Raw genomic sequence first — 13,172 nt, forward strand, 5'->3', positions numbered from 1 at the left:
GAGCAGATGGAGGGAGGAGGCGGGGGTGGACGGCGGGCAGGCTCTTGACTCTCAGCAGGACCGGGCCTGGCCTGCCGCTGGCTGCAGGGGGCCTGGGGGAGGGCGGGAGGGGGCTTCAGGGGGCTGGGGGCAGCAGGGAGCTGGGTCCCGATCTCCACCCGCCTGTAGTCTCCACATCATTCCTGGCTGCACCCCTTCCCCGTCCCCCCTCGCTCCAGCGGAGCCTGGAAGCCCAGCGGGCACCTTGGGCGGGGATGGAGGGAGCCAGGCGCGGCCCCCTTCGCCTCCGGCCCCCAGGCTCCCGGGCCCATTCATCCCGGGGCTCCGACTGTGGCGATCAGGGTACGGGCCCCAGTGGGCGCCCCTCCTCACCCCGAGCCAGGCGCGGGACGACCTCTGGGAGCTCCATCCGGGCGTCCGAGGGGGCCTCCGGGGCCCCCCGCCGTCCCGGGAAGGGACGGCCCAGGCGACAGGAGTTCCGTCCTGAGCCCACCGGGGAGGGCCTGGGTCAGCACACCGGCCCTTCCCGCACCTCCTGTAGGTCCAGGGCCGGGGCCAGGGTCCCCTCTTGGTCCCGGCTCCCCTGATTCGGCAGGTCAGGGGGCCCCTCGGTCTCCTCCGTGTCCTTGTTCTCATACAAGGGTGTGGCCTCCAGCTCCATCCCCTCCTCCAGGGCCCGGTGGCGATTCCGGGCCCGCCGGCAAGGGGCACCGCCACAGGTCAGGTCCAAGGCCACGTCCCTCTGGCTCAGGCACACCTCCAGCAGGTAGTAAGCGGTCCAGAAGACGGCAAAGCAGCCCAGCAGCATCAGGGTCTGGGGGGGGGACCAGATGTCTCCGTTATGGGCCGTCGATCCCCCCCCAGGCTCCTCCCACTGGGTCTTCGGGGTCCCCCAACCCCCAGCTGGGTAGAGGGGCTGAGGGCCGGTCCGTCTGGGCCAGGCCAAGAATGGGGTTTGGAGTGGGTTGGGGGAACCAGGGCCCAACCTGCATCTTGGTTTTCTGTGGTCCGTGCCCCAGGGCCCAGGACACAGCCCGGCACCCAGCAGGCACCAGAGGGGCACCCTGGACAGCCCTCTGCCCCCACTAGGCCTTCAGTACAGTACGCTGCCCCTAGTAGGTGTCCGGTAATAATAATAATCATAATGATGGCATTCGTTAAGCGCTATGTGCAAAGCACTGTTCTAAGCACTGGGGAGTTTACAAGGTGATCAGGTTGTCCCACGGGGGCTCACGGTCTTAATCCCCATTTTACAGATGAGGTGACTGAGGCCCAGAGAAGTGAAGTGCTTGCCCAAAGTCACACAGCTGACAATTGGCGGAGCCGGGATTAGAACCCATGACCTCTGACTCCAAAGGCCACGGTCTTTCCACCGAGCCACGCTGCTTCTCAGAACTCTGTATAGCACAGAACTCTGCCCGAGGCGGCCTCTAATACAATGCTCTCCGAGCACAGCAAGCATCCAATGGCGCTCAATAAATGCCATTGCTACTCAGGTCAGGAGTCCCTGGAGTCTCCCGGTGTCCACACCCCGGGGGTGTCCTCGGCCCGGCCACTGGGTCTCAACCTCCTCCCCTCAATAATAATGGTAGTATTTCCCAAGCGTTACGCACCAGGCGCTGTACTAAGTGCCGGGGTAGATACAGGTAAATTGCGCTGGACCCAGTCTCTGTCCCACATGGGGCTCACAGTCTTTAATCCCAGTTTTACAGACGAGGTAACTGAGGTACAGAGAAATGAAGCGATTTTTCCCGGGTTACACAGCAGACGAGTGAAGGAGCCGGGATTAGAACCCAGGTCCGCCTGACTCCCAGTCCCGGGGTCTATCCACTACGCCGTGCAGCAGGTCCGCCCAGCTCCCCGCCCCCAGCCCAGGGTTAGCCCCCCGTGGTGGCACCTTGAGGGTGTTGGGGGTGAGACTGTAGCCGTCCTCCTCAGGGACGTCCAGCCCGGGCGGGCAGGGCAGGGAGAAGCCATCGTGCAGGTACTTGCCGCTCATGGCGTCCTCCAGCAGCCTGTTGGGTAACGGCGGGTGTGAGCCGGGCTCGCTGCCCTCCGCCGGTCCCCACTTCCCGCCGGAAAAGGTCCGGGGAGAAGGGTTTCCTGGGGGCGGGAGGGCTGAGGACCCCCACCCTACCTGCGTCTCTCTTCGACCTCCTGCGGCCTCCACGCAGAGCCGTACAGAGTCAGCTGCCACCGCTCCAGGATGCCGACCCGGGATTCCCGGTCTCCTGGAGGGAGGAGAGGAGGCGGCGGCGGCTGAGGGCACGGCCCCTCTCCCACCGCCTATCCTCCCAGGATGAGGTCCGGGAAAGCACCTGCCACTTGGGCTGAGTAGGCAACGCCGTTGCCCGGCCTGGAGCCCCCGAGATGGAAGGCCCCAGGCTGTAACTCCGGGATGGGCCGTGTGATCCGGACCTCGGTTTTCCCAGCTGAGAAACGGGGAAGAGGCGCCCCAGCCTGCCCTCGGCCCCACTGCTGAAAGTCGGCTGGGAAGACGTGGCGGGGAGGCAGGTGGTCATCGGTACAGTCGCGGCTGCCCTGGGCCCTGCGCTCTTCCCAGCCCCTCCCTCCACATCCCTCAGCCCCAAAGACCAGCTGCGAGATGGAGCCCACCCCCCAAGGGGAAGCCCGAGGCAGGGTAGGGGGGCCACCGTACCAGACCCTCTGGGGGGAAGGAGGGAGGCTTACCCACATCCCTGACGGACAGCCGGTACTGGCCCTGGGCTCCCTCCCCCCAGCAGCGCACAGTGGAGAAGGTCCAGTCGTCGAAGCCACCGGGGTCCCTGGGGAACGGTGTGGGGAACGGTGGACGGGGTGGCGGGGCTCCTCCCCTATTCCCAGGGGAAAGCTTGGGCCCTCAGGCCTCTGGCCAAGATGCCCAAGGCCCCTTCCTCGGACAGCCCGCCCACCCGGGACGGAGCTGCGGGCCCGCGAAACGTACGAGTCGAGGCTGCGGGGGGCACCTATGAGCGACAGCATCCCGCTGGGGCAGGAGAGCCGCAGGTCCAGGCTGCCGCGCCGCGGGTGGCTGATGGTCACCGTCACTGCCACGTGCTCCAGTGTCCTCAGCCCCGACAACGCCAGGTCTGCGTGGCTCACTGTAGGGAGGTGAAGGGTGGGCCTCCGGGACAACCCTCCCCACCCTGCCTCTCCCGGCCCCCTCATGCCAGTGAGAACGCGGACACACACGTGCAGGTGGGTAAACACACGTACACTCTCTTTGCCTCTGCTAAAGGGAAGTGGAGGGTCTCCTTCTCCAGATGGATCAAATTCCCCCACCTGCTTTTGTGCTGTAGGGTCCCGGGTCCCAAGGTCCAGGCCCACAGCCTTCTGCTGGCAGAACCCCACCCCGAGATGGACCCGGGGAGATGCCCATTCGCTGCCCCGTCATCAGCCTTGCCCCCCTGACCCACCAGGAGCTGCTGGGGAGGAACAGAAGCTTCTGGGCTGGCAGGGGGCCAAGGCCAGGCTAGGGAAGGGAGAAGGAGGAGGGAGGGAGGGAGAGAGGGAGAAGAGGGCAATGCAGTCTCTGCTGGGCCGTTAGCCCACCCCAAGCCAGCCCTCCCCTGCCTCCGGCCCGGACTGGAAGCGGGGAATGTGCCTCCCATTCTGTCACAGTGTACTCTCCCAAGAGGTCCGGACAGTGCCGTGAACACAGTAGGCACTCAATAAGTACTTCTGACTGATCTAGTGATAGCATGGCCCTTTCTGGCACCAAGGACAGTCTGAGCAGCCAACCATTCTTCAGAGGGAGAAACTAGGGCCCAGCCAGGGAAGGAAGCCCTCGCCCTATCCGGGGGCAGCAGACCGGGGAAGCCCGGTTTCCTTAAGTGAGCCAGCAGCTGGCCCTGCGGGGTCCGACTCCAAAGCCCTCCGGGCCCAAGTCACGGCCTTGAGCTGTCCTTCGACCCCAGGGGATCCCCTCTTCCCTGCCCTTCTGCCGGGCACCATTTTCGGCCGTTTCCTCGTGCTAGCGGTGCCCGGAGCTCTGGGGTGGCGGGCCTTCCACCCCACAGGTTTCAGGGATCACCCCGAGGAGAAACATGGGAAGCCAAGGGCGCGGGGGCAGAGTTTGGGCCCTGTGCCATCCCCCTGGCCGAGCCTGGACTCTCAGCCTTGCAAAATGGGGAGCATGGCAGGCCCCGGGCCCCTTGCTCCTCCCTAGTCTTAAGGACCCTGGACTCTACCTGTTCTCTGGTGGGGACTGGGGGCACGATCCAACTGCCCCAACTCCGGGGCTGGGGAGCCCCAGGTGTCTTTCCTGGCTTTTCCAAAAGCTCGTGGGGCAGAGGATCCTCTGGGTCCCTAGTCTCTGGGGCTAATGGGAGGTTAATTTTGGCAGAGCGGGGCACAGAGGCTGGATAGGCAGAAGATGGCAGAGGGGTATCGCCTCTCCCTCCTGCAGCCCCGGGGAATCCAGCCAGCCAGGGGTTTAGAGGCCACTGGGGCAAACGGTAGGGAGTGGAAGGTCTGGGGCTCTGGGCATCAGAGGCAGGTGCAGGGTGCGGGGCAGTACCACGATGAGAGGAGGATGCGGGAGGCGGGAGGCGAGGGCCGGTACCGTGTTGGGCGGAGGATGGGAGAGCCGTGGGGCACGGGGCAGTACCATGCTGGGTGGAGGACTAAGGGTTGGGGGGGAGAGTGGAGCACTGGGAGAAATGCCAAGGCCCTTTTCTTAACCCTGAGAAGTCAGTGGGTTGGGGAGCAGCCAGGCCCATCGTTGCCGTGGGAGACTGAGGCTGCGCTGCAGTTCCAACACACACACACACATACACACACACCCACAAACCCCCCTCAAGTCCCCACCCAGGGCTCCGGCCCCCATCACACCCCTCCCGTGAGCAGGTCTGGCGCGGGAGAAGAAAGGTCGCGTCTCTGGGGCCGGGCCGCCAGCTCAGAAGCGGCAACATGACCGAAAATGGGCAAATCCAACGACTCCGGTTTGGCCCGGGCTCAGCCCCGTTGGAGGGGAAGGGAGGGAGGCTGGGGGTGGGGAGGGGAGGGGGAGAACCAGCCTGCCCCCACCTCCACCCCCGCAGAAACCTCAGGCCCGGGGTTAACCCCTTCCCTGCCAGCCACTCACCATTCCACACGACCTCCAGGGAGCCGGGGGCCAGCGGGATGACCTTGGCCTCTCTTAGGACGGGACTGACGTACGAAGCTAGGTAAGGGACAGATGTCCAGATCTGTTAAGGGAAAGGGAGGGAGCGGGTGGGGGACGGACACACACGCGTGCGCGCACACACACACACACACACACACATACACGCATTTAGCACCATGCAAGGATGCTCTCCAGCCCCTGCCCTTCTGGAGAGATTAAAAGCCTAAGTCCAGCTGCCCCCTCCACTGACAGCTGGGGCTGGTGACGGGATCCCTCGGCCCCCGCACAGGAGGAGGGGTCGGACCAAATGAGGGGAAAGCTGTCGGGGGTCCGGGAGTGGTGGGAGACAGGGTCCAGAGACCCCGGAGGACCCGCGGATTGAGCCGGAAGCCCGTCTCCCAGTCTGCTGGATGTGGTGGGCCTGTCTGACCACCCCCCTGCTCCCCAGCAGCCGCCCCCGCCCCCCTCACCTTGGCGGCGTTGACGAGCCTCCAGGCGTTGAGCAGGCCGAAGCCGTGCTGGTGGCTGTGGCCGAAGCCGGCCTGGTTGGTGTCCCAGTTGGCGTGGTGGTCCTCGTACTGTCAGGGAGACGCAGATCCTTCTGGCCACTTCCTCCCCCCCAAGACAGACCGGGGGATGCTCTGCTCGGAGGTGGCAGGGACGTGCGGGCCCTGGACAGAGCCTCCCCCAGCCCACTGGGCAGAACTGGGGCCCGGACGAGGCCCTCAGGGCAGGTCTCTGCCAGGGGAGGGATGGAGGGAAGGCGGTGGCTGGGACGCTTTCAGGGCCTCCGGGGGGGGACCCCAGGCCTTGGCACAGTAACAATAATAATAATGACGGCATTTATTCAGCGCTTACTCTGCGCAAAGCACTGTTCTAAGCGCTGGGGAGGTTACAAGGTGATCAGGTTGTCCCACGCGGGGCTCACAGTCTTAATCCCCACTTTACAGATGAGGTAACTGAGGCCCAGAGAAGTGAGGTGACTTGCCCTAAGTCACACAGCTGACAATTGGCGGAGCCGGGATTTGAACCCCTGACCTCTGACTCCAAAGCCCGGGCTTTTTCCACTGAGCCACGCGGCATCCGACTCCACAAACCTCACCCACGCAGAATTTAGTTCTGGCACTACAAGTCCCCCAAATCTAGGAACCCTGCGAAACACCCCTCTGGATCCCCAGGGACTTCAGCACGTTCTGGATCCCGGGGAGCTGGGGCACCGGAGAACCCTGGAATACTGAAGGCTGGAACCACTGGCCCCGGGGTCTCGGGAGGTGGCAGGCGGGCGGGGCCTCACCCGGGTGGCCGTGAAGACGATGATGTGCTGCACGTCTCTCCACGTCAGGCAGGGCCGCACCTGCAGCATCAAGGCCATCATCCCGGCGGCCAGTGGGGCCGCCGCCGACGTCCCCGTGTGGCCCTCCGTGCAGCCCGTCCCCTTCTGCAGGTCCCAGTCGGTGGTCACCTGCAGGGACGAACAAGTGCCCGGTCAGGCCGTGGTGAGCACGCTCTGGGACGGGACAGGCTGGGGCGGGCTCCCTTTCCAGAAGCCCACTTTGCTCTCATCTCTCCCCTTACGCCCACCGCCTCTCCCGTCTCTGTCTCACCATCCTCCGGGCCCTGAATTCCTCTTTGTTTTCAATCACCCTCCCTCAACCCCACAGCACTTACACCCACATCCATCATTTCTACTAATGGCAGTCTCTAGATTGTAAGCTTGCTGTGGGCAGGAAACTTCTCCCTACTCCATTCTAGTACAGTGCTCTGCACGCAGTAAACGCTCAATAAATACCGACTGCTTCACTGCCTTTCACCTGTGGCAGCCAACATCCTGCCCATCACCAACTTGGACTCACCCCTCCTCTCAGCCCAAACACCACCTGTCCCGGTACACTCTGGCCTTAGCACAGCTGGATTATTGCAACAGCCTCCAGCCTCCCCCAACTCCAATTCAATTGTATTTATTGAGCTTATTGTGTGCAAGCCACTGTACTAAGCGCTTGGGAAAATACAATCTATGCTCCACCCTGCTACTCACTTCACCTTCCTGAAGAGTCGCTTGGCCCACATTTCTCTTAATTATCCATTACTTATTTAGTCACGTTACCATGTGTCTCCCCATCTAGGCCATAGTTCATTAGGGGCAGGGTACATTTCCGCTAGTTCCGTTGCGCTGTACTCTCCCGGTCGGTTAGTTCAGTGCTCGGCACACAGCAAATGCTCAATAAATATTCGTTCATTCAATTCAACCGTATTTATTGAGTGCTTATTGTGTGCAAAGCACTGTACTAGGCATTTGGGAGAGTACCATGTAACAACAGACACAAACCCTGTCCACAGCGAGCTCAGTCTAGAGGGGGAGGCAGACATTTATATAAATACTCTATGCACAGCCCACCTTCGAACATTCTCGCCACAGAGTATGATTTAGAGATCTCTCCTCGAAGCCTTCCCACATCTCTCTGCATCATCACTGGCTTCACCTCTCCACTCTCTCCTCCCTCCATTCCCCATCTCAGCGTCCTCACTTCTCCCAAACCAATCCTCTATCCGCCCCTCACTCTCGACTCTCCCAGCTCGGCCCATCGGCCAGACCACAGCTCTCCCCACCCTCAAAGACCCCCTAAAACTCCACCTCCTCCGCCAGGCCTGCCCTGATGAATCGCCCAGCGCGGAGTTGAGTGAACACTTCCTCTCACCCTCAGCGGTGTTCAGGGGTCTCCTGCTCCACTGAGTTATCCCCGCCCTCTGCCCTTGGGGAATGTCGTTCATTACGCGTCTACACGGACCGCTCTGGCTGGAAGTATTTCTAGGCCCATCTCCCACTCTAGACCGCAAGCTCCTCATGGGCGGGAGGGTGTCTATCAACTGTTACACTGTACTCTCCCAAGCACTCAGTAAGCGCTCGAAAACTACCACTGATCAATAAGGCTTCTGTAATTGGCTCCCCAGTGCTCAGCCAAGGCTTTGAGGCCGAGGTGGCCGGCTGGGGGATGGGGGGAGGCCGGCAGGGCTAGGCCCGAAAGCATCTGTAAAGGCAGCCTGGTTCGGTGGCCCAGGGGTGTAGGTGCCAGGGCGGGGGGAGGGAGAAGCCCAGACAAAGGGAGCATCTGTCTGCCCGTTCCAGGGGAAGGTGGAACCCCGCCCTGCAGCTCAGTCAGGCTGGGGACTCGATGTGCTCTCTGGCTCCAGCCTGGTCCTGCTACTCTGAGCTCCTGGACCCGGCCGGAGGACCCCCGCTCCCCCACCCCAAAGCCCCGGGGTGGGGGGCAGCCCTGGGGGCACAGAGTGGAGTCCCCTCCATGGCCTCAGACACAGGAGAAGCCACCCCAAGCCCGGGCCAGGGCAGGAGGGAGCCGGGGGCCATGCTCCAGTGCTCCCGGCCCCCCTGCCAGTGACGGCGTGTGCTCGGATGCCTGGGGCTCCCGGACAGTGGGGAAACAGCCCCAGTCGGAGGCCAAGAGAGGACTGTGCCAGGGAGAAGATTAATTTCTTCCTGTTAAGGAAGCCGCCGGGGACAACTGGGTGAGGGACTGTGGAAGTTGGCGGATAAGACTCCGTGACCCGTTCGTGCTACAGGGGGTGGGGAGGGAAGGGAGGTGGCCGGCGGGAGGGAGGGTGAGGGAGGCCTGGGCAGGCCTGGGTGCCCCCCGAGCCCAGTCCAGTGGCCTGGTACTGTGCTTGCCCAAACTATGGTCCCCAATGTTGGAGATTCGGTCGGGCTGAGCCTCCCCATTGGGCCCGGACCAATCGGAGCTGGTGGGGAGGGTGGCGGGTGGGAGTGGAGGGGGCACAGACTAAGGTCCATGAGGGAGCAGATCAGGGCTGGGGAGGGAGCGGGGAGCGGGGATCGGGGGCCGAGGTCCACTGACAATGCTGCGCAGCATCTTGTCGCCGCCACTGAAGGTGACCGCCAACATGGAGGCGCACTCTTCCGCGTAGAATGGCATTCGGCCCTCCTCGTCCACAGCTCCTGGCGGGTGGGGGCGGAACCGGGGGTCGGACCTGGGTCCACCCACACCCTGCAGGCCGGCGGAGCGGGGAAAGCCCACCCTGGGGAGCCGGAGGTTACGGCCGACAGCCCCCTGCGACCCCCCGCCCCATGGAACCGCTAAGTAGCCTGCGGCCCACGGCCCTACGCACCTCGGCCCCGCCCCACCTCACAGGCTGGGGTCTCTCCCCGCGGTGGGCACTGAGCCCCCGACGGGGGCCGTCCTCCACCCCGTGTCTGGGAAGGGAGGCTGGGGTCAGCGGTTGGGCCAGCTCGACCCCCGCCAGACTCCCCCCTCCACTCTTCCCCCGACGCCGGCCGAGACCCGCGCCCACAGGCGGGGAGCGGACGGGCCCCGGGGCGGCCCGCAATGCTACCTATGGTGATGGTGTAGATGGAGTTGGCGTAGCCGTCGTAGTTGCAGTTGTCGTTGTGCTGCCCCCCGTTGCCACTGGCAACCACAAAGATGCTCCCGAAACCGTGGCGGCCGGCCATGACCCCGTGCTGCAGGGCGGCCTGCGGGCGGGAGTCCCAGGGCTCGGGCCAATGGCCACCCTGCCCCTCCCCCCGTGGACGACCCTCTCCTGGGCCCCCCCGCTGGGGCTGTTCCTTACAGGGCCCCACCCCGGGGGGGGGGGGGGGGGGGGCTTGGGCGGATCCCCTCCTTCCCACCTTTCCGAGCTGGTGAGGCCCATCCACGGTCTTCCCATCATCGTCCGGGCCCCAGCTGGGGAAAGGCAAGAAGTGGTGGGGTCGGGACTTGAGGGGGCCGGGACCGAAGCCAAGATGAGCCAGTGACTCTGTGCCGCTGGGACCCGGGGGTCAGGAGTTGGGCAGGAGGGTTCATTTAGCCCCTTCAACCTCCCCTAAAGAGGACGTGCCAGAGGCCTGGACTGGGGGCAGAGCTGGTGGGGAGGGGGCCTGGAGGGGGAGCCCCCAGGAGGGAGGATGTACTTGGGGCTGGAGGAGGGAGGAGGGTAGCGGGCAGGGAGTTGTTTGCTCTTTCTCCAAAAGGAAACATACCACGAGGCTGACATCATCTCAGCCCTGCCAAGCCCCGAGGTGGGGTGGGGCAGGGGAAGGAGAGGGAAGGGGGCAGGCTGTGCTTCCTGGTGGTCAAAGGGGAGCCAGGCTCTGGCTCCATCCCCAGCCTGTCTCCTGAACTCCCACTCTCCTCCTCCCAGCCCTCGGTTTTCCCACCTCTGAACAGGAGGGAATGGGGACGGGGCAGGGATGGGGCAGGGGAGCATGGAGCCGGGAGCAGCCGGAGTCCGGTCTGCCTCTCGGGGCCTGAGGTTCGGACCAGGGTCCGGACCCGTCCTCCCGGAGGCCGGAGACAGGGGGGCCAGCCGGGTCCTCACCTGCAGCTGTAGATGTCGTTGATCTGATAGTGCTTGTTGAAGGCCACGGCCTCCATGCTGTCCGTCAGGGGGCCGTCCAACACCCGGATCCCTGGGCATCGGGGGGACATGAGGGACGTGGGATCGACCCCCACCCTGCCCTGCCCCACCCTGCCTGGCCCTGGGCACCACGGGGTATGACCGAGTGCCCTTCTTGGTTTCACTGTGGACACGCTGCCTGGCCCTCTCTGGACTTTGGCCTGCTCTTAGCCCTCCCTGGTCCTCCTCCTTGCAACTGGAGTGAAATTGGACTGTGGTTAGGAGCCCCGTGAGGGCTAGGGTGTCCTCAGAGAGGGGCGGGGGAGCGCTGTGATGACCAGAGTGTCCTCAGAGAGGGCAGAGGGAGCACTGAGATGGCCAAGGTGCTCTTGGAGAGTGGTGGGGAGCACTGTAAGAACTGGAGTAATCGTGGAGAGCAGAAGGGGAGCATGGGGAGGGCTGCGGGGAAGCAACTCAGAGGTCCCTCCCTCCCGCGGCCTGGCCGGAAGGAGGGTTTCGTCCCCTGCTGGGCCAAAGGAGGAGCGTGGTTGGCCCTGCCGGGCGGCTGGCAGAGGGGCAGCCCAGGGCAGCGGGCGAGGCACCGGCTGGCAGAGGGGCAGCCCAGGGCAGCGGGCGAGGCACCCGCTGGTGGGCCGGCCTGGGAGGGATGGCGCGGGGCGGCTACCTGCGATGCGGCTGCCGAAGGCTACGCCCACGGCACAGAAGCTGTTGTTGGGCACCGCGGCGATCTCTCCCGCGCAGCGGGTGCCGTGGTGGTTGCCGTTTTCCTCATCGGGGTGGGGCATGGGGTCCGGATCGTTGGAGTTGAGGTCGTAGCTGCCTTCGGGGCTCTAAACGGGAGGAAGGGGGTGGGGTCGGGGGCACTTTCGGGTGATCCCCGGGGCTGGGGTGGGGTCTGGGCCCCGGGGATCTGGAAGGTGGGCCCAGGGGGCTCTGGTCTTCACGGGGACACCCTGCCATCAGGAGGGGCCGGCACTGCCCACCCGGGGGCCCTGGGGAAAGCGGAGGGGCTGCGGTGCGGACAGCCAGACCGCAAGGGCTGGGCAGCGGCTCCTCTACGTCCCATCTCCCTCCTGGGAGGGCACCGCTTGTGAATAACGGCAGTATTTGGTAGACGCTTACTACGTGCCCAACGCTGTGCAAAACCCGGGAGCAGACACAACATGTGCAGTTGGGATGTGGTCCCTCTTCCCCACGGGCTCACAGCCCAAGCGGGATTTAGACCCTATTTTACAGGCGAGGAAACTGAGGCCCACAGAATTTCAGAGAACTTGCCCACGGCCCCCCAGCAGGCCAGAGGCAGTGCCGAGATTAGAACCCAGGTCTCCTGCCTCCCAGCTTTCGGCTCTTTCCACCAGGCCACGCTGCTCTCCGCTTCGCACTGCTCTTGGGGGGCCGCCCTGGGCAGAGGGCGGGGCGGTCGGAATCCGCTCTCTCCCAGATCCTCCGGGCCTGGGAAGGAACGGGGAAGAAGGCGGCGTCCCCGGCCGGCCCGCCCCCACCCCAGGGGCTGAACTGCCCCTCTCTGGGCATCCGTCCAGCAGGCCGGTCTCGGCCGGGTTAGGGAGCCTGCCGGCCCGGGCAGGGGAGGGCAGGGTCCCAACCCCTTGGGTAAACACGGCGCCTCAGCCCCACCCCTCCGCCTGGCCCTCGGGAGGGGGGCGGCGGGGACGGTCGCTCACGTAATTAGGCCGGATGTCCCGGATGGTGTACTCCACGCCATCGTCCACCACCACCACGGTCACCCCGCGGCCCGTCACGTTACGCTCCCACACGCCCGTCACGTTGATGTCCCGGCCGGGGCTGCGCCGGTTGTTCTGCCCGGGACAGGGGCCGGTCAGCTGGCCCGGGAAGCGGAGCCCCCCAAGCTCCCCCGGCCCCGGCCCCCCGGGCCCAGACACGTCTCCAGGGACCCGGGCAGCCGCTCTGCACTCTGGGGACCCGGGAGGTGACTCCCCCAGCTCCCCACCCACACTCACCAGGTGCCACTGCTGGGGGAACTTGGGGTCGTTGAAATGCAGGCCCCGCTTGGCTCGCTTCAGCAGCCGCTGCTCCGCGTGCCAGCGCACGGCTTCGTGCCCGGCCAGCACCTCCTCCGCCCGCTGCCGGGCGGCCTCCTCCAGCCCGTCCTCGCGGGGCCCGGCCGGCCGGGTGAAGAGGTAGTGCCCCCGCAGCTCTCCGATGCGGCCGGCGTTCACCAGCCCCGCGGCCCGGGCCAGGGCGTCCGCCCGCTGCCGCGTCCCCTCCTCCTCCTCCTCCTCGCCCTCGGCGCCATCCAGGTGAACGGCCCAGCTCAGCCCCACGGGGCCCCGGGCCTCAGTCCCGCCGGGCCCCGGGAGGCCGGAGACCCGGGGAGCCAGCAGGGAGACGCCGGCTAGGGCCAGCCAGAGGCAGGGGGGCAGGCCCAGGAGGGGCTCCGGGGTCACAGTCCACGGCGGCTCCTTCCACCTCCCTCTCGGCATCAGAGCGGCGGGCTGGGGGAGACAGCGGGGCGGGGGGGATCAGGACTCCGCAACCTCGAGACGGACCCCACAACGGGAGCGGCTAGGCCCCCCAGAGACGCTAGCCTCCTCTCCCAGCCTACCCCAGCACCACGGCTTGGAAGTCCCAAGGACCCCGGTTCTAATCCCACCCTGCCACTCGTCTGCTGCGTGGCCTTGTGCAGGTCGCTTCCCTT

At 65.3% G+C, this 13,172-nt stretch overlaps 1 protein-coding gene across 1 annotated transcript; it reads right to left on the reverse strand.

Moving 5' to 3' along the window:
• Positions 1–117: 117 nt before the first annotated feature.
• Positions 118–12,957, reverse strand: PCSK7 (proprotein convertase subtilisin/kexin type 7). Its single transcript, XM_038753592.1, has 15 exons — positions 12,475–12,957; positions 12,178–12,312; positions 11,160–11,325; positions 10,457–10,547; positions 9,768–9,822; positions 9,473–9,611; positions 8,977–9,077; positions 6,402–6,569; positions 5,578–5,685; positions 5,087–5,189; positions 2,945–3,101; positions 2,692–2,786; positions 2,138–2,231; positions 1,898–2,015; positions 118–814 (listed from the first exon to the last, which is right to left on the reverse strand). The coding sequence occupies exons 1-15, from the start codon at positions 12,955–12,957 to the stop codon at positions 509–511; spliced, it is 2,319 nt and encodes a 772-aa protein (XP_038609520.1). The 3' UTR covers positions 118–508.
• Positions 12,958–13,172: the final 215 nt, after the last annotated feature.

This window comes from Tachyglossus aculeatus, chromosome 11 (assembly GCF_015852505.1).
Source record: "Tachyglossus aculeatus isolate mTacAcu1 chromosome 11, mTacAcu1.pri, whole genome shotgun sequence".
NCBI lineage: Eukaryota > Metazoa > Chordata > Mammalia > Monotremata > Tachyglossidae > Tachyglossus > Tachyglossus aculeatus.

Bases quoted from the DNA above. Each gene is read 5' to 3' on its own strand.
- PCSK7 (XM_038753592.1), bottom strand. From the start codon at position 12,957: ATGCCGAGAGGGAGGTGGAAGGAGCCGCCGTGGACTGTGACCCCGGAG. The intron at 10,548-11,159 runs GTAGCCGCCCCG...CCCGATGCCCAG, and splicing joins CTTCGGCAGCCGCATCGCAG to GGATCCGGGTGTTGGACGGC. The intron at 3,102-5,086 runs GTGAGTGGCTGG...ACCTCCCTACAG, and splicing joins CCTGGAGGTCGTGTGGAATG to TGAGCCACGCAGACCTGGCG.